Genomic DNA, 26,567 nt, shown 5'->3' with positions numbered 1-26,567 from the left:
ACCATTGGAATTAAACAGGAATAGAATTATCGTTGCTGTTTGAAGTACAGGTTGTCCAGCTTGACCTGAGCTACTCTACATATGCATGACCCCGGAGGTCAAAGGGCACAAACGGCTGGTCGAGTTAACTTCATAAAATAGGGTAGCAGATAATGTTGTGTTTGCGTTCGTGCGAAATATGCATACACAGATTCGTTACAGAACATGTCCCGGAGAACAACTATTCTAAAAACAGCAGTCATATCATGTTTTAATTGCATAGTGTTTTACATTCGTGAGTTATCTAATTGGATTTATTTATTTACAACGTAAAGTCATTTACTTTCAGAATCCGTTTCACTGCCGCCGCTCGTTGCCTAAACGTCCGAATAGGAAACATTAAACAATATCTAGCTAACTGATTAAAGAAAATTAGTACGTTGCTGACGGTTTGTCGACTCTGAGATGTCAAACGGCGACCTTGTCTCGGCTTTTCGGACATGCTGACAATCACCTGACATAGGTGCACCCCTTCACAATAATAGACCCATCCAGTTGTGACACGGTCACTCAATGCATTTGTATTCACTTGATCACGTCAAACTGAATAACCTGTAGTTCGGATGCTCCTCTAGTCTGTCGCACAGACCCTGAAGTATATACATATCCAAGAAAGCCCACGCAAGTCTAGAAAATGTGGCAAGTCTAGATTTCCATAGCTTCTGAAAATAAAGAAAGTCTCGGGGCTCCATTTCATTATATGTTATTTTTTTTCACTATGAACGTTTTTTCAATAAAATATGTTCATTTCAGAGACTAGCTGTTAGTCTAATGCTCCTCCGCCATTATGAAATCCTTCGAGGAGGGCACGAGTCGCTATTCGCACTGTCCCGGAATAGCACGAGTTGGTCACGAATGCGAATTCTTGGAGGTTACGGAAAGGGGCGAGTGGGGACGAATGTCATCTAACGCCACACACCCCACTTATCTCCCTTTGCTGAAGACGCCGATGACCCAGATATCCACTTCGAGTCAACAACAGTGAATCAGCAACATGAACGAATTTCTTAGCAGTTCCGACTTGCATCACAGACTTATTTGTGTTGGAGGTGGCGTCGCAGCAGTGGCGGTATCCGTTGTCATCGTCAAGAAACTATGGCCTAAGTATGACTTGTAGTGGAGGCGCATTATAAGCAGCTTGGTCGATATATAGGAGTCCATTTGCTGTTGGTGACATGTATCAATGTCTCTGTTCATTATGAATGTTAAGTCATGCGTGGTGAAAATGAGATTCAGTTAGGGTGGATGTGGGGACGCTGTCTCAGTGCTGCTATGAATACAGGGTCGGATCAAAGATTTTTTAGAAAGAGGTGGTGGTGGGTTTTGGGGCTGAGAGTGTTGGTGGGGTGGTGTTCAGGAAATCATGAAGTCAAAAGGTTGGGGAGCAATGCTTTTTTTGGAGGAGAGTGGGATTTGAGTTACTCCACACTCCCCTCTTTATCCGCCCCTGCTGGACATAATCATCCCAGTTGTAAAATGGGGGACGAGATGCGCGTTCTTTTACCTGTGCAAGTCTACTTAACTATCGGTGAAGCACCCATAAAATACCTCGTCAGACTGCCGCTCCACATTTGTGCTGGAAGTAAACTGTAAAATGTTCATTACTCAAGTGCATCAAAACCTTGAGCCGGCGATTTATCCCGCCACCCTAGCTCTTGATGAGGAGGGTCACAACTATGCTTGATCATTACTGTCAGGAAACTTTGCCCTGTTATCACCAGTAGTCGCGGGTTGTGTGTTCATCATTAAATGGCTATTGGTTTGTACAGTGTGTGAAACCCATTTCTGGTGTCCCCCGCCGTGATGTTGCTGGAATATGGCTGAAAGCGGTGTAAAACCCAACTCACTCATTCACTTCCCCGTAACAAGTGACTGGGCCCTAGGTGGACTGGGTCGACCGTGGCCCTAGGTACATTGTTTAATATCTACAATATTCCAACTTAATTGAAAGTCCATATTGTGCAGTGGTTATTGTTGTTTCAGAAAAAAGAAGACCTATCCCCGAGACACTGTCATTCTTCATCAGATAGGGAGGGGTCCCTATGCGCCAAGTTTGTCTCCATTTGTCGTCAAACTTGAGACTTACATCAGGATAGCAAAAATACCTCACCAGGTAAGCCTTTTCCTCATTATCGCTGGAGACTGCGCATGCGTGAGACGGGAAAACTGGTTCTACTGTTGGTTCGCGAAAAAACCTAACACTTCAAATCTTAACTACAAAAATATGTTCGTATGCTGTCTGCTTAAGTCTTTTTTAGCTAATGTACTTTGTGATGGTTTGTTGGTTGGTTTATTATGTAAAGCTGCACTCATCAATATTCCAATATAACATAAACATGTTTGCACGCTTCAGTTCGGATCGGCAGAAACCTATTTACTTTTTAAGAAATAAGTAGTGTGTTATCGATAAATAAGATTATTTGAAAAGTAAGGTTTGAATATATAGTTATATATATAGTTCAAATGTGATGCGGGGCGATTGGGTAGCCTAATGGCTGTAGTGTCCACTCGTCACGCTGAAGGCCTGGGTTCGATTCCACAAATGGATACAATGAAGTCCATTTCTGGTGGCGGGAATCGTGTTCGATCGGATAGGTAAAATAATATTTGTATTTCAGATTTCTCATGGAATGACACCGTCTCCAAAAGGTAAATGGCCTTGGATCCAATACAATGACGAAGTGGTGGCGGACTCCCAGCTCTGCATCGACTTCCTGAACAAGAAGTTTGGCGTAGATTTGAACAGTCGCCTAACGCCTTATGACACAGCCGTGGCTCAGTCGGTAGGAATCATGTTGGAGGACCATGCCAGCTGGTAAGTTGCCCGAGGTTCTATATTGGTGAATACGGATACAGCCAGGGGCGTAGCTACCCTTATAACAAAAGCCCGGGTTTACACATGGTTGTTGCAGAAAAAGGCAAGCTCCCAATACTTTCTAAAAATAAAGTTTTGGAACCTATCAGACGTACATGACAAAATCGGCTTCCTAAGCGCCTGACAACAGTGCATGTTTGTTTGTTTGTTTAAACACGTACTGAGATTATCCAGTGATCAGCAGCAGGGGCACAGATCCACGCCATTGGGATTCCTTGATATGTGTGACCAGAAACAGCTGGCCTGACCACCCGATTCCGATCCTACGATAAATATTGGTTATTGAAGACCACTTATAACCTGGATCGTCAAGGATATGAAACGAATCTTTTCTGGAGAATTCATCTGAGCATAATGCATGTATGATGCTATGAATATATCCAAGGTGATAATATCATTATTTCATGTGATTTGTATCATAATGTTCATTTTCAGGTGTCACGCCATGTTTCGATATGTATATGATCCTGAGGTGACCTTATTTTGCAAGGCATTCAAAATCGGTAAAGTGATGCTGTGGTACTACCGGAGGGGAGTTCGCAAGCTTCTTTACTCAGTAGGGATGGGGCGACATACCAAGGAGGAGGTCACTTACTTCCTGAAACGTGATCTGAAGGCTGTATCAGACATCTTAGGTTCGTATTAACTTTCGGCAATGTAATTTTTCTTTTTTGTTAAACCTTGGGTTTGCTTCTGATCACTAAATAATAACATGATTCCATCGTATGGAAGATATGTCATTAACAAGTCATCTAATTTTGACAACCGAGGAGGTAGTTCATTAAGACATCACACATACAGGGTGAAGATTGTATAATGCAGGACTGTCTGAGTTTGTGCGAATCCAGCAATAGTGTTTCTACAATTTGCTGACCAACTTGATGGCCAGTTTTAAGCATTCATGCTTTGAAATGGGCGTTAGGGTAGCCTAGTGGTCAAAGCGTTCACTAATCACACCGAAGACCCAGTTTCGATTCCCTGTTTGGATGCAATGTGTGAAGCACATTTCTTGGATTTTTGGGAAACTTTCAATGTTTTCCTTGATGATGAAAAGTTTAAAGTATTTTTGACAGTACTGGAAGAGAAAGAAAAACAAACTCGAAGTATTTCAGTCATTCAGCCAGTCGTGACTACGAGTGATATCGTCGCCTTGCATATATTTTTGTAGCCTCATGAACATCTGATCAAGATGGGGACCCCAACTGGTTCGAGTCGTTTGCGTCTCCGCGGTGTCAATGCCAAGGATGTAATATACTGGGAACCTCATTAGTCCTGGGATGGTTGGGTATCCTCGTAGTTAAAGCATTCGCTTTTAAAATTTCCTGGTGTCCTAGGCCGTGATATTACTGGAAGTGCATATAGTGAATGTCTATTAATATAAACATCAACACGTAACAGTGACAGCTAGTCAACCCAGTCAGCTAATAATCTGTATGTTTTTCTGTTGGAAGTGTAATCGTTCGGGTTAGGAAGGGTCCAATGTATTTCAACCTTTTTTAATGGAAATTAATGTTGCAGGACAGAAGAAGTATCTGATGGGAGACACACCGTGTGAGGCTGATTGTGCCGTGTTTGGTCAACTTGCTCAGTATCATTGGCATGCCGTGGGGAACGAACTGGAGACTATACTTAAAGGTAGTACTTTAGATTAGCATCCCACGAAACCAACTGGAGACTGTGTTTACAAGTAGTGTTTTAGATTACCATCCCACAAAACCAACTGGAGACAGTGCTTACAAGTAGTGCTTTAGATTACCATCCCACAAAACCAACTGGAGACTGTGCTTACAAGTAGTGCTTTAGATTACCACCCCACGAAACCAACTAGAGACTATACTTACAGGTAGGTCTTTAGACTACCACCCCACGAAACAAACTGATCACTATACTCACAGGTACACTTTAGATTACCATCTCACGAAACCAACTGTAGACTATGCTTACAGGTAGTTCTTTAGATTACATGTACCATCCAAAGATCTAGACCGTTTGTCTAAGATTTTGAACGTATTTATAGAAATCCCTATATATATATGCAGATTATCGGTGAAGAGAAGTTATTCTTTGACTTACCGTTCTGAAAAATATGGACCGATCCATTTCTTTCAATTATCCCTTTCTATCATTTCTGATAGAGATCACCTGTATTCTATGGCTAAATATGTCATTATTCTGTGTTGTTATTTCAATGTTGGTCGTAAAGGTCCTTAATGCACAGTGGTGGTAATGCACAGTGACTTGTTAGACAACGTCTCCTGACAGCGTAGCCATGTTATGGTGCTCATAATATTAGTCACTAGAATGAATGATCACGACGACGAAGGCACTTAATTCATGGAGCTGAAATGCCACTGTTCATGGCTTTAACAGCAACCACGCAAACGAATGATCTTTCAAATAGGTCTTTTGTCCTTATGTTTTAAGTACCACAAAAACTCCACCAAATTACTTTTACTATGAAATAGAAGCTTAGCATTTTCCAAGCCAAGCTTTCTGAAGAGTATGAAACTCCCCAAAATTGCAGCCAGACCACAGGCTTGTTTAGATGTAAAACTTGTCAACCCTGACCAAAACTTACTTGCCCACAAAATATCTTCAAATATCCATGTTTGAATTGTAACCCGACCGTCGGACACGTGAATTTGAGAAATTATCAGTCCGTGTTGAAAATAACCCGTCAGCGGGACGGACAGATGGGTATTTCGAATGTTGCTTTCTGTACAAACAGTGGACTTTCTGTATAATTCCAGACGAGTTTCCATCCCTGGCTGCCTACTGTGAGCGGATAAAGGAAGCATACTGGCCAGACTGGGAAGAGTGTACAACGAGAGGATTCACTGTCGAAGCCACAAAATAACGGTTTCTGGACACGTGCAGTGCTGACTTTAACATTTTAGTTGACCACATTCATTTTAAAACGATCTGACCAGCGTGTAAGGAAATAACAAATACTATTATATGACATGAATTGCTTTCTATATTAAAGTGTTGTGATGGGAGGCACGGGTAGTCCAGTAGTCTGCGGCGTGCGTGTATACAAAGATTGTGGGTTCGATTTCCAGACCAACCCGAACATAGACCTTGATCTGTCAATACTGCTTTGCTGTTGGATTTCTCCAAAATAATTTGAAAAACCCAAAACGTTTACTGGCAAGCAAGGACAAGCTGGACCGGCACAGAGGACGCGTTTACGAGAAGTAGGCGGTGAGCAAACCCATTTGGTTTGTGAAAGGTAGATCAGATCTAGGGTAGTGCAGCGCATGGTGATGACATTGATTCCACGTACAGCTGCACACGTCTCACTGTAAAGACTCTCGGGTGATCGTGGACAACCTGGGGTCCCTTCGCTCACAATCGCAAACGCCAGTTTTGCGGCACTCATACTTGCGGGTTAGGTCGGTGCTCAACTTATCCTTGTTTGCCAGTAAGATATGTATCATATCGGTTTTCCCACCGATAATCCAAGATGTGCTTTAACCGTAACATTGTTCAAAGCCGCTACATTTTGTGATAAAGAGTGTTGATGAACTGAGTTAGTACATTGTACAGTGATTATGAGATACTATGCAGTTGTTTCGGTTTATGTGGGTTGTTCGCTGTTTAGCAGCCCACTCAGCAGCCTTTTCATCACGATCTGTAAATAGTGGAGCCAGGAACAGCCTGCCAGTGACTGATATAATGTGATCTATAACAGGTTTATATCAGGACATATGTTCAATGATTAATATTTACCACTACTGGAGTTATTTCCAGCGTTGTGTCTATGTCTGTGTTTCCTTCATCAATAGACAAGTCCGTGATAATGTTTTGTACTTGGTTTTTTTTCTACGTGATAACCTTAACACTTTGATGTTTTCAGCAAAATATGTTATACTCAGATGCTTGTGTGCTTTGTCATGTGCATGTACATTAAAAGAAGTTTATTTTCACCGACTGAGGATTTTGCAGTTTCAATTTCAAACACAAATATATTAATCAACGCATTTGCTTACCTCAAGTTCACTTCCAGACCCAAATACCTTGGCATTTGCCTACAAGATTCGCCCTAAAAATAATATTTTATTTCTCTTGTCGCAACTTACCTTCAGAGAGAGTGAGTATAGTTTCATGTAAATGTTAACATTATTCCCAGTCTAAGTACACTTAAGCTCAGTACCATTCGATACACTTTGTTTACTGAGTCTAACAAACACTAGTGGAAGGTCACGCATGCTATCTTTGCACCTGACCAGTCATTAGGCCGACACTCCGTGGTGTAACCTCAGTTACACCACGGAGTGTCGGCCTTATGTCAGAGATGGGACAAATATGGTGCAGATCCTAGACGTATGTCACTGTCAATAACCTCAGTTACACCACAGTGTGTCGGTCTTATGTCCGGGAAGGGACCAATGTGGTGCAGATCCTAGACGTATGTCACTGTCAATAACCTCAGTTACACCACGGAGTGTCGGTCTTATGTCCGGGAAGGGACAAATATGGTGCAGATCCTAGACGTATGTCACTGTCAATAACCTCAGTTACACCACGGTGTGTCGGTCTTATGTCCGGGAAGGGACCAATGTGGTGCAGATCCTAGACGTATGTCACTGTCAATAACCTCAGTTACACCACAGTGTGTCGGTCTTATGTCCGGGAAGGGACCAATGTGGTGCAGATCCTAGACGTATGTCACTGTCAATAACCTCAGTTACACCACGGTGTGTCGGTCTTATGTCCGGGAAGGGACAAATATGGTGCAGATCCTAGACGTATGTCACTGTCAATAACCTCAGTTACACCACGGTGTGTCGGTCTTATGTCAGAGAAGGGACAAATATGGTGCAGATCCTAGACGTATGTCACTGTCAATAACCTCAGTTACACCACGGTGTGTCGGTCTTATGTCCGGGAAGGGACCAATGTGGTGCAGATCCTAGACGTATGTCACTGTCAATAACCTCAGTTACACCACAGTGTGTCGGTCTTATGTCAGAGAAGGGACCAATGTGGTGCAGATCCTAGACGTATGTCACTGTCAATAACCTCAGTTACACCACGGTGTGTCGGTCTTATGTCAGAGAAGGGACCAATGTGGTGCAGATCCTAGACGTATGTCACTGTCTGTAACTCCACTTAAGCACGGCGTGTTAGCCTGATGTTGGAGAAAGCGCCAATGTGGGGCAGGTCCTAGACAAATGTCACTTTAGAGAAACACTTAGAACATGGATGAGAAAGTTTATGGGGAGCACTACCCTGGCACCAGAAGGAAACTTGTAATCCTATCTTTCACTTGCAAACCAGATGTCACTGCATGTCACTGTGAATAACTTCAGTTACTCGCCATGGCATTGAATACTCACTCCAGACTCGTGCAAGTCGTCCCTTAGGATCAACAAGACATAATCCTTGATTAGGTTGTGTTCAGCAGCATTCTGGTCCGTATATACTACTAATTGTTTGTTTATGAAAACCCACAAATGGGTGGCCATGTGTTGTAATACCAGTAACTCATTATGGGTGAGTGAGTTTGGTTTGACACTGCTTTTAGCAATATTCCAGTAGTGTCATGTTTGGAGACACCAGAAAAGGGTTTCACACACTGGACCCATATGGAGAATCGAACCCGGGTCTTCAGCATGACGAGCGAACGCCTACAGAAACAGGCTACCCACCGACCCACTAGCCACATATCAAATATGTTTATGTATATATGTCATGATTGTTACTGAGAGTCCAGAAACATGAGAGGCTCAGAAAGAAGTGAAAAGATACGTCATGACTCTTTCCAACATTTTATTGACACGAACAATATATTTTGTCTACCATTATAAACATCTGTTAATTTAACTCAACCTGACCTGTAACATCACAAATTGTAAGAAAACCATCACAAACTTACATTTATGGAAACATATGCATATACATTATCATAATCTCAAATTTATGCGAAACATATAATAACAATATATGGGTAACTAATTTAGTTATGTCAAAGTGGTAGACATTATCATCATCAAATTTATGCAAACTCACAATAACAATATATAGGCAAATAATTTACCTAGGTCAAAGTAGTAGAAACTTCCACAAAGTCATTCTCGATCAACATTTACCTCCTCTGTAATTACAGACGGTACAGTTCAAATCTGCATACAATGGACAGCACGGATTATATATAAATTCCTTTCTTAACCCTATATAATGGACAACGTGTGATACAGTAACCAGCGACGAATGTAACGGACTGTATATTTTACAGCAATTGAACCTATACATAATGGACGCCGTATATAATCAGTAGGTAACTAAACATTTGAAATCATTACTCATCAACAAATATTTCTTTCACTTTGTCACTACAGACAACTGGCAAGGAATGGACACCTTCACAATCAGGCCACGCTCAACACCCTTGGGCTACCGTGGGCACGGGTGCTTGGCCTGCCTCTCCACATCATCATCATGGGTTGGTTTGTCCATCGCCCGTATCCACAGCGACTGGCGAGCAGGTTTCTCATACGGAACTGCCTTCTTTCATTTTGAAGGATTCTTTTCATCAGGAGGAGTGCCCTCTTTTCGTGGAAAGTGAGCTTGTAAGGTGTCTGTGTCCCAGCATCTTCAGGACCGTTACAGTTGTCATTCTCCTGACAGGTCATTCTCTCTTCATACTTTCCACAGTTGCTGCGCATCTTTCTCCGAAATCGCCTGTAGCAACCTTTCTGACGACCCCAGGATTTGCCCCTGGCCGGACACGTGATCATCCTGTCATGTTTTTTTAGGTTTGTGCTCTTGTCGCCCATACTGAATTTGTCCGGGTATGTAGGAGGACCTGTAACTGTGTCTGCCAGATGAGTGCCCATTCCAATGAGGTAGGCACCTCGGTGACCTCTCACCCCACAGATTCCTCCAACTTTGGGTCCAGTTCCTGGTCGATGAAGACGAAGGCCATCGCGACAGGTCTTCATGACACGTCTTCTTTGTCCCTGCATTCCTGAACGTTGATTTCTGTGAAATCTGTAAAGGCTCAGAAGGTATCGTAAGCGGCGCATGCGTCTTACAGTTCGAAGACGATGAATTTGAAACGTTGGTCCCCTTCTATGGCTTCTGTTCATTCTATCTTTCAGCATGCACTTCCGCATCCCTTGATTCATCTGATCACATATCCCATGCCTTCGGTTATGGCCGTGGGAGTTAGTAAGGGTCTTCCTGGGGAACCTGTCGAGTTCGACTCTACAAGAATCATCATCTGAGGTTTTGAAGTTGGGTGTATCCCCCATCATCATCTGGAGACGACAGCGTTGCCTGATGATGCGTGCGCATGCTCTCTGCCATTTGTTCCCACGCTGGGTCGTGTCACTGGAATTCTTATCACGTGACTCGGCTTCATCATCGCAAACCCTCACACGACAGTTTTTCATACATCTTCCCTCATTTGCGTGCTTGCATCCAGGCATGTTTCTCGGGAAACTCATGCAACGAACACGACGTCGCTGACAGCTGGCAAAGCTGCCATCAGCGTACTTGTCGTTGGGACAGCGTTCATCTTCAGTCATATTAATTCGCCTGGAAAATCTTCTAAACACGGCCTCATTCGACAGGCGCCACATTTTTCGACTGGCCTCTCGCTGACGTTGCTGTTGACCGGCTCCATAATAACAGGCTGCTTGGAATCCCCCACATCCAGCAAGGAAAGATTTCCTGGTTCCGAGACATCCAGGGTACTGCTCAGTGAAAGCTCTCCTACTCATGGCATATTTTGAGGCCCGCCCTGCTTGTATTGATCTCCAATGTGGGCTTAGCGATAAATCTTCTTTTGTGATACCATCTCCTTGCATCGTCCGTCTTCTCCAAGGTTTTGAACATTTCCTTGCTGTGACATCATGATGGCAGGGAGTCTCGTCTTGCATCATTCGCCTTCTCCAAGGACCCTCACATTCCCTGGTCGTTTCATCACGTTGGAAGCGAGCATCTTCCAAACGCTGTCCACAAAAATTCTCGGGAGGCGTGCCACCAATGGCATTCTGCTGTTGGAGCCGATGTCCTTGCATCAGTTGCCTTCTCCAACGTTGTCCGCAGGAATTTAAAGATGCATTCTGCTGCTGCAGGCGACGTTCACCTTGCATCACCTGCCTTCTCCAACGCCCTCTATGACGTTCAGCGCCATCACCCTGACGGCGCTCACCCAGTTCCCACTGTCGTCTCCACCCACTCCGGGCGGGCATCGGAATTACCTCGTCCGTAGTTGAATCTTCATCAGCTGTAGGATCTGACCTACGCTGACGTCGCCTGTGACGCCAGCCGTTCACACTGCACACTTCAGCTCCACTGTCCCCAGAGGATGCATGCAGCTTCCATCGACGGCCGTTTCTACAGACATCTTGTCCGGATTCGCCTGTACCTGTAAATAAACATTATTATAATATGCATTTGAAACCATTAAATGAAGATAAAATCTAACTAAGACAGGACACCTGCTGGTACATGTACTATAATGTATATGTGTTCCATTGCAGATATACCCGTGAAGATCCGGGTTACAATTGACATTCAGTAACCCACGCTTGTAAGACCACATGTCATCGTGTCCCTATTGTATAGATCGATGCTCATGTTATTGATCGCTGAATTTCCTGTCCAGATTCGATTATTTACCGACCGCCGCCACAGAACTGGGATATTGAGGGGGGCGGTGTTAAACAAAACTCACTCACTCAGCACATTTACCTGTGAAATTATGTTTTCTTGTGAGGTGATCACCGTTAAATCGTCGGAGAACAAACTTTCATTTACATATGCTATACGTATATCATTTGATCCTTTATAAATGGCGCCTAGTATAGAATAGATGACTAAGATATCCATCAAGGTATTTTCCACATTTCCTAATTTTCAAATCAATGAAACCGAACATGTTTGTTTTGGTTCCTTTAGTCATTTCAACAGTGTTGTAAAGTTTAACACATTTGCGCAACTTTGGAAATGACTTACTGTTGTAATTTCTCCTGACTTGTGCATCATTTGGGGTCCTCGTGGCATTGACGTCGCCATCAGGGACTCCTTCGACATCATCTGTCCGTCCCCGTTGTGGACCTTTCCCAGCCCATCTCACCTGACGTCTGAAGTTTCGGGACTGAACGCCCTCCTAGAAGAAATACCACATTTATGACTAATTGTAAGAAATAACTTTGCATGACATGTACAATGTATTGACTACTTCAAATTAAGAAAGAAAGCAGAATGAAATAAGTGAAAAACATTCAAAATATTTATCTACGTATAGATGTTATATCGAGACAACAGAGATTTCGAGGATTTTATTAAAAAATAAAATGACAGAAAAAAGTGACGAGGGAAGAACACATTTTTATTTTTTCTCTCTCAAAAATACAGCTTGTTAATGAGTAGTAGATTCACTCACACTCGTTCTTATAGACAGTCTTTCTTATAGTGGATAAATGGATGATCGGGACGCGACCAAGTCAAAGTTTTTTTCTTTATATGACACTAAAATATTGTTACGCGTACAAATAAAAGTGACGTGCCGAAGCCCGAGAAACATTTCACTGCTTTTATTTCGCCTTACCATGTTCATCACACGGTTCCCTCCAAACCCTGCAGCTTCGTTCTCAAATGCCCGAGTTCTCGTAAGGTTATTCGCTGCAAGGGAGGTAACTCCTTCGGCTCTTTTGGCCACATTGTGTTCTGTCAAGCAGAGAAAATGAGTCAATACAAGAATGATATTTAGGTCACACTGTTTCTCTGCTTTCTGTGGCCTTGCGCAGAGGGATTGTTTATTTTGCAGATCCCGTGATCAATGCATTTATCTTATTCACGAGCGAGGTCAGAGGTGAAATCTCACCGCAAGGTGTATATACCACCTGTCACATTGATTAGCAAAACGGATAACTCGCAAACATCCTCAATGCTACACACACATATAACATATTGATTCATAATGTGTTATCTATGTTAATTTGAAATCAGCTCACCTCGGACTACGATTTTCACGACAGAATCGCGGGCACTGCCGAGAGCATCTTTGAGCTCTTCTTGTGAAGAGAAAGTTACTAAATCTCCGTCTTCATCTGCAGGGAAATGGAAAGATTTTGTTTACGACCAAACGATACTGCCGCAAGGTGTATATACCACATGTCACATTGATTAGCAAAACGGATAACTCGCAAACATCCTTAAGTCCATTCACGTTCAGCAAATTCAAAAGAATAAATTAAATTAAAACTTATTATTAATTACTATGTGGAAAATTAAAACAAAACAACCCCCCCAAAAAAACCAACCAACAAACAAAAAACAAAAAACCCAACCCCCCTCCCCCCCCCCCCCCCCAACACACACACACACACACACACACACACCACCACCACCAAAACCACACACATAAAACCTCCCCACTATACATTTACTCATTTAGAATGTGGTAATGCAGTATGATATAAATTTATTATTGATTTAGTTATGACAAGAAGAAACATCAGGACTCATATCTAACACAAACATACACACACAGACATTCAGACAGACAGACAGACACAGACACACACACGCGTATGTAATATTATGTATACATAATGTTATTTATTTGAATTTTACATTTAATTTACTTGTACCATACTGATGAATCATAGAGAAGGCAACGTTTACCTGTCCAACACAGTTTGAATTTGTCCGCTTCAAGGTGTGGAAACACCTGCATTAACTTCTCGTTGATGAAGGTGTAACTCGGGGTGGTGTCACTAGGAACAGTGAAACGTCGAACTTCGGGAGTTCCACTGTCCTGCCGTTCATAAATCACCTTTATTACAAAGGATTGCATCTTGAGATTTCTCTGTTGTACAGCAGAGGTAGAACTGAATGATTCTCACTTAGAGCAATCGCTGTTCGCTATGTAGACCGGTCTTATTCGTTCAGCAGACGAGGCTTGAGTCCTTGTATTACCGCAGTTGGCGAGGTACCTTCTGTATAGCTGTAGAGCGCTGGCCGGTAGGGTGATTGCGACCCTAAAACTAGGGGTTTATATACTAGGAAAGTCAGTGATGTCAACTTCTATGAATAGAATCAAACCGTTCCGGAACGTTCTCGTGACCGGTTCAGGGCGGGCCCAAACTATTTCAGACCGGTTGCGTCAGAATCACGGGACTCGGAGCGACTAACCAGGTCACGTGACGTATGGGAACAGTTCTGAATGGTTCTCGGACCGGACTAGTTCACATTCCTTGGCACTCTGCCAACACGGCAAAGTGACGGAAAACTGCATGTAGACATTTTCACGAGTAAAGCAATTCACATTTATTAAATGCAAACTCTAGAAACAATACTGGTGCACCATCATGTTGATTAACAAATACTACCGTATCGGATTAGGTACCATTTGTTATTTATAACAAAGTCGTTATATAAAGTCGGTCTGCATCACGGCCAGGCTATTTACTTGGCACTCAGCCAAGTTTGTGACGTCAGTGTCGTTTCTAATGCGTAGGTGTCGCGGAAAGTCCATTCACGTGACATGACTCATCCGCACTCGTGATCCTGATGCAACCGGTCTGAAACGTGCCAGCTCAGTTCTCGGAACGTTTTCGAACGTTCAGTTCTATTTTCAGAAATTACAGCATACATAGGGTATAAAAGACCGGGATCGGTTGGCTGGGAGAATCAAGCTACACAGACTACACCAGGTGACGTGTAATCAGACAAAAAGAAGATAATCGAAGTTCTGTCGTCTGCTGAAGAGACATTTCATAGTGAGACACCTGTTGTACGTTAAAGTCACTGAGAAGCATCCCGTAATACAAGATGGAAACTGTGGTAGTCAAAGTGTTTTATGAATGCGAGGGGAGGGAGAGACCTGAGATTCGGCGTTTTCCCGGTCCCAACGACTCCGCACCAACATACGCCTTCGTGCACGATAAGGTGACACAGGCGTTCAAGCAACTCGAGGCGGGGACTTTCAACATGTACTGGAAAGGTAAGTTGTTTCCTGTTTAAATGTATTTTATGTATATTTTGATTATTGCTGAAAACCTCCCAGTGTGTGTGTGTGTGTGTGTGCGCGTGTGTGTGTGTGTTTGATTATACCGCGCCGTAAAACATTATTCATTCACAATACTTTTCAAATAGTTACTCCTATTATACGTTCTATTAGCCATTTGATCAATATCCATAAGTCATTAGCTTAACAAAAGGGGTTTGAATCGGATATTATGTCCGTAAAATATTGTGATTAGAGTTCTAGCTTAGTGAGAATGATATACGTGCGTGAGTGTGTCAACACAAGCTTAAAGCTTGTCCTGACGGTCGTGCCACCAGTGGGGGCGACATTGCCTGGATTAACATTTGTCTCTATGTGTGTTTAACACCACTCAGCCATTTGACGGTAATGAGTAACTACTCTCGACCAGACAATCCAGTGACTGACATCATGAGCATCGATTTAGGCAATTGTGCAGCGATGACGTGCCAACCAAGTCAGCGAGCCTGACAATCTAGTCCCTTTAGTCCGTTTTATTGAAGACCAATTCTAACCCGATTTTTTGGAATGGGATATATGTACATACAGTACATGCACCAGTTGTAGAACATTTCTGAGACAGATGTTCATGGGTTCGAGTTATGTCCTTTGAGTATTCTAGCTCCCTATCGCTTACCAAATACGCCTGTTCCAGATAACCAAGGTTTCACAGTAAATACCATAAACGAGGACATACATAAGCTGTCATCTATTTCAACCAGTCGAACGTTTTGTAATTTTGTGAATAATCTCCCTTGTGTTACTTGTTCGCGACAACAATCTCAGCAGTAATGTATATTTAGCATCACTGTTTATTCCGATAAATGAGTTATGAACATGTACATGAGCAAAGGATGGTATGTTTCAGATGGTGAAGGCGACTTTGTGACCTGCTCCTCGGAACAGGAGATGAAGGAGGCGCTGTGTTCAGTCAAGGATTCCGTCCTCAGAATCTACATTCGAGGTACAAATGAACATTCATCTATCGCTATACAAGTGATTGCCACACTAAGTAATATTCTAGCTATATGTTGGCGGTCTGCAAATAACCGAGTCTGGACCAGACAATCCAGTAATCAACATATCGGTATACGAGTGAGTGAGTGAGTGAGTTTAGTTTTACGTCGCACTCAGCAATATTCCAGCTATATGGTGGCGGTCTGTAAATAATCGAGTATGGACCAGACAATCCAGTGAACAACAACATGAGCATCGATCTGCGCAATTGGGAACCGATGACATGTGTCAACCAAGTCAGCGAGACTGACCACCCGATCCCGTTAGTCGCCTCTTACGACAAGCATAGTCGCCTTTTATGGCAAGCATTGGTTGCTGAAGGCCTATTCTACCCCGGACTTTCACGGGTCATATACGAGTATCATAAATGTAACAGTACTGACAACAGCTGATTCAGTCTCGGTCTGGAACACTGATTTGAAATTGACTGATTTGAAATTGTTTCGGATCACTACACGAAAAGACTCGCAAGAATAGCTAGAGTATGCACGTAGAGATTCTATGTACGCTTATGTCAGTAATATTGTCAGACTAATATGTTCATGAACGGTTCTTTTCTCCAGATGTCTCACCTGTCTTATCAGAGGATGATGAACGCGATTTTGACCCCCGGATGCAGGGGTGGGGCCGTGGGTGGGGATGGATGGGTGGCATGCGAGGTGGAGGCGCAATGGTGAGTTGCCTTAAATCATTTACAGTTTTAAGCATTTCTGGTGTACCTCACAAATGTTTCTACCTCGACGGTTTTTTTTCGGAGTAATATTTTCATCGTGGTCACCGAATCATCTTCTAAATATTCAACACGCAAACATGGCTAGCGATTTGATCAATGAACACATTATTTTGCAGCCTATGAGAGGAATGCATCCTCCTCCACCTCCTCACGTTCACCGATGGATGAAGCGCATGAAACGCTGGAACAAGAAGAATAAATGCCATGAGGCAAAGGCAGAAGGGGAGGTCACTCCCGGTGAGGAGTTCGATATCAACACAGCAGATGACGACCAAGCGGGAAAACATGAACCTCACAGGACAGAAGGCAGAGGCGGTGGTAATGGTAGGTATCCTTAATTTTTATAATACAGTCTCACGTCTAGCAGTTTAACTTTTTTCAACTGTCAAAGCACTGGCTGTTCCAGGTGACACTGTTGACAAGGTACTCAAGCCTTTGACTTTTCGAGGAGTTCCTCAAACAAGGCCACCTCACTGCCTCTTCAGTGTTGGGGTGTTACAGAGTTCGTCGAGATAATCAGAATGCTGTCTTGCATGGGCAAAATCTGCCGACGTCTGTCTGAGGACAGTAATGTCAACAGAGTCAGTTCCTAGAGGGTTACTTGAGCGGTGTACCAATTAGCAAATTCATTCAAAATCCATTCGTTAAGTCGGATTAAGAGATACTGGTACTCTCTTTGGTTAGCTGTGACGAAGCATAAAGGGTACAGAGTTAACTCGTCAGATCTCCTTATTCGATAATAACTCCCTTATTCGATTTCCCATATTGGTCTACTTTGGTCCAAGGCATGAAGCCCATTTTCGATGTCACCCGACCCGATGAGTTGGGAGATTGGGAAATCTAGTCTTGCTTCATTTATTGCTTTAGCATTGCAGGGAGGGCAAGGCATATAGGGAAATAACGTGGTTCAGAGACTGCGAAACAGACTAGGTGTCATAATGCACTTTCTTTGGTATATTCTTTATTAATCTTGTACTTCTGTTTCACAGATACGGAAATGAAGCCAGATGGCCAAAATGGAACCCAGAGGTGTGGCAGAGAGAAGGGGAGAGGAAAACATCATAAACACGACAAACACCATGTTGAAGACTCCCAGACCAAAGACGATGAGACATCCGGATCTTCTGAGGAGGACATGCCTCCGCCATTTTACGACCACCCTGGTATGTTAGCTGGCGGTCCAATGCCATTCTGGGGCATGATGGGAATGCATCCTGATGCCTGGGGTGGAGGTTGTTGGAACAGAGGAGGAGGATGGAGACGTGGCGGTCGTGGAGGTTGCAAGAGAAGCTGGGAATGGAGCAATGGGACGGGACCATGGGACATGGGTTTTGTCGGATGGGAAGATGGACGATGTGATCCGAGAGAGGGCTGTAGAGGTCGATTCAGAAGTCACCCTCGAGGTGAAGGTCATGGCCATGCACATAGCCCTCGCCGCCGGTGTCGCCGTCAGAATGAGGCTGATGAGCCAATGGAAGCTTGCATTGAAGAAATGCGCAACGTGAAGGCGACTGATGACGTCAACATCATGGGGAATGAGAACGAGGCACACAAGATGTAGGATGCTGAAGCTTCCATAAGAGGGATATATACAACATATTTTAATTTGAACATCTGAAACTCTGTCATATATGCCCATGTATATAATTCATTGTGCGATGAATTATGTGATATCACGAGTAGACCATTGTTATGTCCCTGACGGTAGCAATGCTGCTCAATATATCTTGTGAACATGTATCTTTCATGGTTTAATTCAGTTATATATATGCTCTTGGCCATATGGTTATTCTGTTTGTTATTTGTATGTTTTGTGTTCACATAAAGCTGAATAAAATGTTTTTATTGTGAAACGAAATACATTTACTTTGTGTTTTTCTCAACAAGCATGGATGATTCATGCTTTGTGTGAATGCCCAAGCGGAAATGGTTTGATGGTGGTAGATTGTGAGACATTTAACACACAAGCAATGATGTCCATAGTTAAGAGACCAGTGAAGATCCGGTCTAGAATAGGTCTTCAGCAACCCATGCTTGCAACAAAAGGCCACTATGCTTGTAAGAGACGATTATCGGGATCGGGTGGTCAGACTTGTTGCCCTTGTTGACACGAGTTATTGGTTCCAAATTACTTAGATCGATGCTCATGCTCCTGATCAATGGACTGTCTGGTCCAGACTCTCCATATAGCTGGAATATTGCTGAGTGTGCGTAAAACTAAACTCACTCACTAACTCACTCCATAGCTAAGACAGTAGGAGCCACACAGGAGATTACACGTCTTCCGTGTATGACGTCTTCATAACTTCCGTTACAAACAACCTCACGTACAAGAACATACATATTGTAAATCAAAGCATTATGTTTGAAATAGATCACACACTGCCTTTGACAGCATATGCATGTATATATTATGCCCTGCAGTGAGTGACTTTAATTTTACGTCACTTTTAGCAATATTCCAGCAATATAGCAGTGAGGGACACCAGAAACGGGCTTTAACCATTAAACCTATGTGGAGAATCGAACCTAGGTCTTCAATGTGACGAGAGGACGCTTCAGCCATTAGGCTAAACCACCGCCTCTGCAGTGAGTAAGTGAACAAGGTTTAGGCTAAATAAAAAAGTGAAATGTTTCTCGGGCACGGGATGGGAACTTTTATTTGTACAAGTTGTTATTGTCATTTTAGAAATAAGTTTGACTTTGCCGCGTCTCGATCAACCATTTGTCCACTGTAAGAATGAGTGTCTGTAAGAACGAGTGGGAATGAATCCATAATACATTAACACATGCTAAACCTTCAAGCCGTATTTCTGAGAGAGAGAAAAATATAAACGTGTTCCTCCCTAGTCAGTTTTTTTATCAAAATAAAAAAAGTCCTACCGCCCCCGTCACTTTTGAAAAAAGAATGTACCCGAGAAACATTTACTTTTTTATGCAGCCACATCAAATCTTTATCACTAACCCATTTAATAGGTGCAGACGAATATGACATTGATGTGAACCAGAGTTCGAATTTCATGTTTACCTGATAATATTTCATGGGGTTTGTAAGTACAATTTCCAACTGTTTGATTTGGTAAATAAGGTAGGCCACTTCAACGGTAGGCCAGGGTATCACAGGTCGCCATAGGTGAAACATTGTTCTGAGGTGCATTTCATTCATTCACATTATTCATATACCAGGATCACTCATTCACATTATTCATATACCAGGATCACTCATCCACATTATTCATATACCAGGATCACTCATTCACATTATTCATATACCAGGATCACTCATTCACATTATTCATATACCAGGATCACTCATTCACATTATTCATATACCAGGATCACTCATTCACATTATTCATATACCAGGATCTGTTTGGTGTCAAAATGAAAACATGTATGTTGAGAATGTTACTTTCAAGGGCGGAACAACCGACTGCAACGACACATAATGCCACATGTATGAAGTGACAGAATGTTCTGGTAGACTCAATATCAGAAGGTGACAAATCAATAAGAACAAATACCCGGGGCGAACTATTTTTATCAAATATATGTGGGTTTACATCAACTAAAAGCGAAACAACATATCACAAGACACAAGAAAAGCTATACATATCATTAAAGGAAAGAATAGTCTGTCCAATCTCGTCTGCCATACAGATCCTAAAACAAATATATCCAAGAAAGGACATGCAAGTATAGAATATGTGGTAAGTCTAGATTTTTTATAGTTTCCGGCTAAAAATGAAAATATGCGCAGGAGGACAGCCTGACATCACGTGATCGAGCTAACGTATCTTTCTTGGAATGTTTCTTTCTCTGTTCTCTAGCACCATGTCTCATATAAAAGACACAACACTGAGGTGGATTTTCCAAAGTATGTCTGAATCGACATAATTACAGCAGTGGTCCAACTCTGTTTAGCTACACGATGGAGGGGTTGAGAAAACTACTTTTAAAGATCAAGATAGTTCTGTTCAGCAGGGCTACTAACTGTTAAAAGGACGAAGTTCAGTTCAAGAGAATTGGATTACTGATCGAGGTGATAACATTTGTGAGCGACGTCTGAACCAAATACATTGCCAACAGCTGTTTATATGTGTATAATGATATCAAACAATTGTCTCTGGAATACATTTGACATACATGTAATCCGCAGTCACTACTTGGTTGCCTCCCTTGTTCCACCGTGTGTGATGCACTGGTCCCAGTCAGGCCAGAATGTTTCCTTCATACGTTCACAGTAGGCGGCCAGGTTGGGGTATTTGTCTACGGAAAATGGAAAGTTCTAATTATTACCACAAAATAATACCATCAACGTATACGTAAATTAGAATCTCGTAATGCGACCTTATTTTAATGTGTTACAGATTAAGATAGATATGCAACAGAGAGGGTTTGGGTGATCCTGGCACAGTGAGACCGGTAAGGCTCATCATCAGCTCAGGGCCCTCGTCCCCTCTACACGCAGCCCAGACAGCGAATGGGACTTCTCCCAGGAAACACTGCCTAGTCGAACCCACCAAGAACTTTCCGGAGAATATAAAGGCTCCCCAACACTGCAGCCTATAGCATTACCCAAATTGTTAAAAGGGATGTGCTCCGGGTGGAGAACACAGGCACTCTCCTGATCTGCGCCAAGAGATCAGGAGGTACCAAACCAGGGGCACCGAGAACAATGGGGAGCCTGACGACAGTGTACTTGGAATGCAAGCGAGACAGTTCAAAGGCGAGGTCAGCATATTTATCATGCTTTTCCTGAATCCTGACAATCACATTGCTGTCAAAAGGGAAAGAAAATTCAATGTTATAAATAATCTCATTGTCTTTATCAAAAAGGACAAGGTCAGGTTTGTTGGCAGGAATTCGTCTCGGGCTGTATATTGGCCTATTCCAGAGAAGTTGAAAAGCATAATTTTGCAGGACGCCCTGGACATGTTCAGGGTCGTACCATGGATGGACCTCGGGATCAAAGCCACAGGCATGGCGGAGACGACAGTAAAAGCAGCGAGCCATGCCATCATGTCTTTTAAGATATGCTGTTTGTGCCAAAGAAGGGTATCCACTGACAAGGTGTTGGACAGTCTCTGTGAATTCATTGCACAGTCGACATTTCATGTTAACATTTTGATTGTGAATCACATTCTGGCGATTGCGAGTGGACAGTGACTGGTCCTGAGCAGCAAAATGAAGCCCCCAGTTTCACATTTGAGACCAGCCGACTTCATCCGGGCAAAGGAGTCGGTTGGATTGATGTTCTGTTCCACACACGGCATGTGCACACGATGCAATGGCTTCTCAGACAGCTTCTCCACTAAGGATCGACTTTTATTATTATTTGTTATAATTTAGTTAAGTGGGAGAAGTGGATTTGAATGCTAACCATGATATCTCTTAGGCTGAAAAACATGAGGTTGAAACGTAGGAAATGCAAGTGAAGATTGATTTTCATTTTCACTTTATTACCAGGAAATCGAAAAGTTCTACATCAGGTGAAGTAAAATACACAGGTACACAATAACACACATTAATGCAGACACTGCAAGAATCCAACCTCCACATAACGAGGTGGTTTTGTCACAGATGTTGGAATAAACGCATCTGCGTCTTATGCATTGTTTGTGTATATAACACATAGTTTACATCGCAAGTGAATACCCTCTGCTGATTTGCAACGTTGCCGTTAATTTGAGACATCCATTCACGACAGGGTGTGAAGTTAGCTGGTGCTCTGACCAATGAGCATTCATCTTTCATCGTAAGAAAAACATCGTGAGCCAATGGTTACGCGCCTATCTGCTCCTCACATTACTTTTACAATGGCAAGCTTCACAAAACGTTGATGCGCTCATCTGACGTTTGTTGACTAACAAGATACACACGTCTCAACGAAATCGCAAATTTGTCGCTCGTTTTGATGGGTGATTGAATAGCTTCATGTTACAATTATTGCACTAATGATGTATCCGAAAGTAATTACCCTTGAGGATGTTCTCATGGCCTGTGCCCATAAAATGCCAGTAAACCTGTGCCAGCTGACCGAACACCGCACAGTCCGTCTCACAAGGCTCGTCCCCCATCAGGAACTTCTTGGTCCCTGGAACAGAAAGCATGAGGTCTGAGGAGTGTATGGACAAGGAGGAATACACCAGATATATGCGAAAGACGGCATATAAATAATGTGTAATTTGTCGTGGTGGACAGTCTGAAAAGCACTGAATATTTATCCGGATGAAAGAAGATTTAATTAGCAATAACGGAATAGCCAATCAAGTAGATTCATTCTTTTTCCGAATATACAGAGCATATTAAATTCATCGTTGTTGTTTTGGCATTTTCACTTTATTTTCACATCCAATATCAATATAATTAATCTAATGTCTTAGTGATTGTCAGAATATATACACAATTTCAAAGACTGTCAGCAGCCCTGTCAAGAAACGAATAATTTTCACTGAAAACTGATGAAGAGTGATAATCTCACCCTCGTGTCCTCTGATAACGAATATATCAACAAGCGTTGATAATGTTACGAGAGTGTATTTTCTGTAAATTGTATTATTAAGTAAGTAATAGTTATTATTAGGTGAGAACGTTTAGTGTTTGGAATAATAATTAATATGGTTCACATTCCGTATCATAAATGTTCAGTACGTTTCGTATTTTGGCAGCAGGCTCTAGAGTTGCCTCCCTTGATTAATTGTCTACTTCCGGGAGATTACTACTGTTCTAGAGCATTCCACGTTGGCGATGGTCGTAAGTGCTCGAACTTTCAGGAATTTTGACAATATATTAAAAGGATTCACTTTCCTGCAGTATTGTACATCACGTCCTTGATAACAGTGTCTACACCAAAACGTTGCTTATATTATAATAAAGAAGCTGAATATCCATAGAACAGTCCCCACTGTTCAGCACACCATCTGCTCAATACCTCTCGAAGTTCACTATGGTTAGTTTGACCAGCGTTTAACTGCGTAGTGTATACTGTATATTTTCAGCTTTGACTGGACGAACGTTGGACTGCATCCTATTGCCTAGGTTAGACCACTGACTGTGGAATGGTTCTGTTTCTACATTTAGGTACCAATTTAAGGTGCTTTACTGTCAAGCGCGCCTCTTCGTTCCTTGGGTAGGAGCGATTTGGGTTTATAAAGATGAAGATCGTTAGTTAATAAATTTTATCATCTTGAAGAAATCAAAGAAAGTACAGCTGTAATTTTTGATAACCATGAAAAACATAAATGGTTTCGGCTTTTTAAAAATTATTGCTAAGAGCGACGAAAATCGAATCTCACTTAATGGGGCTGTTGCAGTGATTTTATTTTAGGATGAATGTTTGGATGTGGTTGAATACGCCGTTGTAGGTTGCGCTAGTGCTATCACAATGCCTTATTTGTCATTAACATCCTCCCCGCTAATAATAAATGGTTGATGTCATTAAGTTGGTTAAGACAATTCACATTCAAATAGTATGTCAAAGGAAAGTCTACATCTATCTTAAATTAGTCAAACAATGCCAAGAACATTACTGAAAACCATTTTATACTATTGAGAAATTACGAATGGCGATTAAGCTCCAGTCATTCTTGCCCAGACAGGACTGACTTGTGGGTAATATCGCTTTCTCGCTCTTTCGCTCTCTCGCTCTATGGCTTTCTCGACAATGATATCGCTTTCTCGTCTCGTGCTATCGTTTTCTCGTCTTGTGCTATCGCTTTCTCGTCTCGTGCTATCGCTTTCTCGTCTTGTGCTATCGTTTTCTCGTCTCGCGTTGTCGCTTTCTCGTCTTCCGTTATCGCTTTCTCGTCTCGTGTTATCGCTTTCTCGTCTCGCGATATCACTTTCTCGCTTTCTCACCTCCAAAATTTAAGGCGAGAAAGCGATGGCCCAAATCAGCCACCATAGTGAGTTGACATTATATTGGTGACCCATTACTGTAGATTTGACTCATTTGCATTGTATATGAAACCTCTGTTGTGTAACGTTGTATGTTGCTGTTGTTTAATAGAAATTACTGAAAATATCAGACTTCTCAGTCTTGTATTTTTGCTGGTTCTTACACCTTTTGTCATGGCAATTTTTAACCGTAACAATAAAAGTAAAAATTTAATGTGTATATGTAACTTTATCAACTCGCGTTGATATAATTGATATCAGTGGACACCCAGGTGAGATTCTCTCTGTACCATACAGGTTTGTAATTAAACGGGGGGATTTGATCAAAGCGTCAAAGCAGCGGACTCGAGTCACACTTCCTTTGAATGTGAGACCTTAATCTTCAACCGAAATATTTTGTGTACCAGCTTTCTGTACCTGTATTTCGTTGAACGTTTATTTCAAAGACCAAATTAAAACGACGAAAAGTAAAACGAACAAGGGATTTCAGCGAGCTCCTCACTGCCTTACTGTAAACAACAATTCTACATAAAAGAAAACGAATGACGAATTACTCTGACGAATGGGTGAACATACAATACATCGATATGCCTGAATCTCTGGGAGGGTTTGCTGCATTTGTACACAATGATTTTGCTGAATATTTTCAGAGGATCTACGATGGCTGTACAGACTGTGTGTTTCTCAGGATCGAAACATATTTTGATTAAAGAGAAGAAACTTATAATAGGAGCTATGTATGTGAAACCTGAAAACCAAGAGAGCAGAGACGGTGTTGAAAGTTGGAAAACTATTTTGCTATACTATCAGCTGAATTACCAAAAAGTGAATATGTTATTTCTGGTGACATCAGCTAGACCTGGTGGAGAAGCTGATTATATCAGTTTCGACAATACAGATCATCTTTCATCAGATGACGCTTGTTATAATGTGTACGATATACCTGGTGCACGGAAATATATAGACGAAGTAATAAATACCTACGGCCGTGATTTTTGGGACATGTGTAAAACTTTGAACTTGTTTATTTTGAATGGATGATTCTTTGATGACGGTGCCTACACATACACAGAACCCACAGGCTGTAGTACCCCTGACTATATATGTGTTTCTGCATCGCCGTATGAACGTGTACAAGATTTCAACATTGTTTCCTGCACTGAATCTGACCACTTACCACTATGTGCTAGTCTTACTTATCGATGGAATCGAAACCCGACCCTAACAGTGATAGTGTCCTCTCTCACGACAGAACAAATTATAGATGAAATGAAGCTAAAAGAGTGGAGTTTGTAAATAACCTATCTCTACCCTCCTCTACCCAGATGTTACAAGATTTCATCAACATCAACGTGTATGACATTAAAGCGACTGATCTGTTGCAACAAATATTACAGGAATGTGGAAAGGGCATGAGTGAGTGAGTAAGTGAGTTTTGTTTTACGCCGCACTCAGAAATATTCCAGCTGCGGTGGTCTGTAAATAATCGAGTCTGGTCCAAACAATCCAGTGATCAACAGCATGAACATCGATCTGCGTAATTGGGAACCGATGACACGTTTCAAGCAATTCAGCGAGCCTGACCACCCGATCCCGTTAGTCGCCTCTTGCAACAGGCATAGTCGCATTTTATGGTAAGCATGGGTTGTTGAAGGCCTGTGGAAAGGGCATGAAAATGCACGACAAAACAGTAAAGATGTGAAGAATCAGAATCTGCGAAAAGAATCAAATACCAGGATGTATTCGATCCTTTAGGAAACAGTCAACGACAGAATAGTATCAAAACTACAAAACATGCAGGAACTATTTTGAATCCTTATGCAAGAAAAAGCAGAGTGATTACAAAGCATTTATCAGCTCTAGCATTCCGGCAACTGCAAACGATAAGGACTGTACAACGTTCTGGAGGGTACAAATACAAATCATCACTCAGTACAGAGAATGGTGCCACATCATCGTCATGGGAGGAATATTTCAGGGAACTGTTAAATCCAACT

The 26,567-nt window shown here is 42.2% G+C and overlaps 4 protein-coding genes across 4 annotated transcripts in view; 2 read left to right on the top strand and 2 right to left on the bottom strand.

Moving 5' to 3' along the window:
* Positions 1-910: 910 nt before the first annotated feature.
* On the top strand, positions 911-6,847 carry LOC137277960 (failed axon connections homolog). Its single transcript, XM_067809977.1, has 6 exons — positions 911-1,143; positions 2,023-2,152; positions 2,658-2,854; positions 3,350-3,549; positions 4,433-4,549; positions 5,665-6,847. The coding sequence occupies exons 1-6, from the start codon at positions 1,034-1,036 to the stop codon at positions 5,769-5,771; spliced, it is 861 nt and encodes a 286-aa protein (XP_067666078.1). The 5' UTR covers positions 911-1,033; the 3' UTR covers positions 5,772-6,847.
* Positions 6,848-8,672: 1,825 nt separating this feature from the next.
* On the bottom strand, positions 8,673-13,901 carry LOC137276798 (uncharacterized). Its single transcript, XM_067808441.1, has 5 exons — positions 13,559-13,901; positions 12,886-12,981; positions 12,480-12,598; positions 11,885-12,038; positions 8,673-11,294 (listed from the first exon to the last, which is right to left on the bottom strand). The coding sequence occupies exons 1-5, from the start codon at positions 13,728-13,730 to the stop codon at positions 9,289-9,291; spliced, it is 2,547 nt and encodes an 848-aa protein (XP_067664542.1). The 5' UTR covers positions 13,731-13,901; the 3' UTR covers positions 8,673-9,288.
* A 540-nt stretch (positions 13,902-14,441) lies between these two features.
* On the top strand, positions 14,442-18,529 carry LOC137277955 (uncharacterized). The gene is made up of 5 exons (XM_067809973.1): positions 14,442-14,879; positions 15,790-15,885; positions 16,502-16,611; positions 16,788-16,995; positions 17,661-18,529. The coding sequence occupies exons 1-5, from the start codon at positions 14,708-14,710 to the stop codon at positions 18,230-18,232; spliced, it is 1,158 nt and encodes a 385-aa protein (XP_067666074.1). The 5' UTR covers positions 14,442-14,707; the 3' UTR covers positions 18,233-18,529.
* A 2,284-nt stretch (positions 18,530-20,813) lies between these two features.
* Positions 20,814-26,567, bottom strand: part of LOC137278867 (failed axon connections homolog) — a 34,530-nt gene continuing 28,776 nt past the window's right edge. Inside the window, exons 5-6 of the mRNA XM_067811370.1 lie at positions 22,652-22,768; positions 20,814-20,940 (exon numbers count right to left, since the gene is read on the bottom strand). Of these exons, the coding sequence (XP_067667471.1) occupies positions 20,834-20,940; positions 22,652-22,768 (224 nt within the window). The 3' untranslated portion in view covers positions 20,814-20,833. The remainder of the gene's footprint in view (positions 20,941-22,651; positions 22,769-26,567) is intronic.

This window comes from Haliotis asinina, chromosome 3 (genome assembly GCF_037392515.1).
Source record: "Haliotis asinina isolate JCU_RB_2024 chromosome 3, JCU_Hal_asi_v2, whole genome shotgun sequence".
NCBI classification, from domain to species: domain Eukaryota; kingdom Metazoa; phylum Mollusca; class Gastropoda; order Lepetellida; family Haliotidae; genus Haliotis; species Haliotis asinina.
The sequence above is the reverse complement of the archived record's forward strand: the minus strand, read 5'-3'. Positions and strand labels throughout refer to the sequence as shown.

Excerpts from the sequence above, each read along its gene's own strand:
- LOC137276798 (XM_067808441.1), bottom strand. The coding sequence starts at position 13,730 with ATGCAATCCTTTGTAATAAAGGTGATTTATGAACGGCAGGACAGTGGA. Across the intron at positions 12,982-13,558 it reads ATTCAAACTGTGTTGGACAG|ATGAAGACGGAGATTTAGTA; the intron begins GTAAACGTTGCC and ends ATTTCCCTGCAG. Across the intron at positions 12,039-12,479 it reads GGAACCGTGTGATGAACATG|GAGGGCGTTCAGTCCCGAAA; the intron begins GTAAGGCGAAAT and ends TATTTCTTCTAG.
- LOC137277960 (XM_067809977.1), top strand. The coding sequence starts at position 1,034 with ATGAACGAATTTCTTAGCAGTTCCGACTTGCATCACAGACTTATTTGT. Across the intron at positions 3,550-4,432 it reads GGCTGTATCAGACATCTTAG|GACAGAAGAAGTATCTGATG; the intron begins GTTCGTATTAAC and ends TTAATGTTGCAG. Across the intron at positions 4,550-5,664 it reads ACTGGAGACTATACTTAAAG|ACGAGTTTCCATCCCTGGCT; the intron begins GTAGTACTTTAG and ends GTATAATTCCAG.
- LOC137277955 (XM_067809973.1), top strand. The coding sequence starts at position 14,708 with ATGGAAACTGTGGTAGTCAAAGTGTTTTATGAATGCGAGGGGAGGGAG. Across the intron at positions 15,886-16,501 it reads CCTCAGAATCTACATTCGAG|ATGTCTCACCTGTCTTATCA; the intron begins GTACAAATGAAC and ends TCTTTTCTCCAG. Across the intron at positions 16,612-16,787 it reads TGCGAGGTGGAGGCGCAATG|CCTATGAGAGGAATGCATCC; the intron begins GTGAGTTGCCTT and ends ATTATTTTGCAG.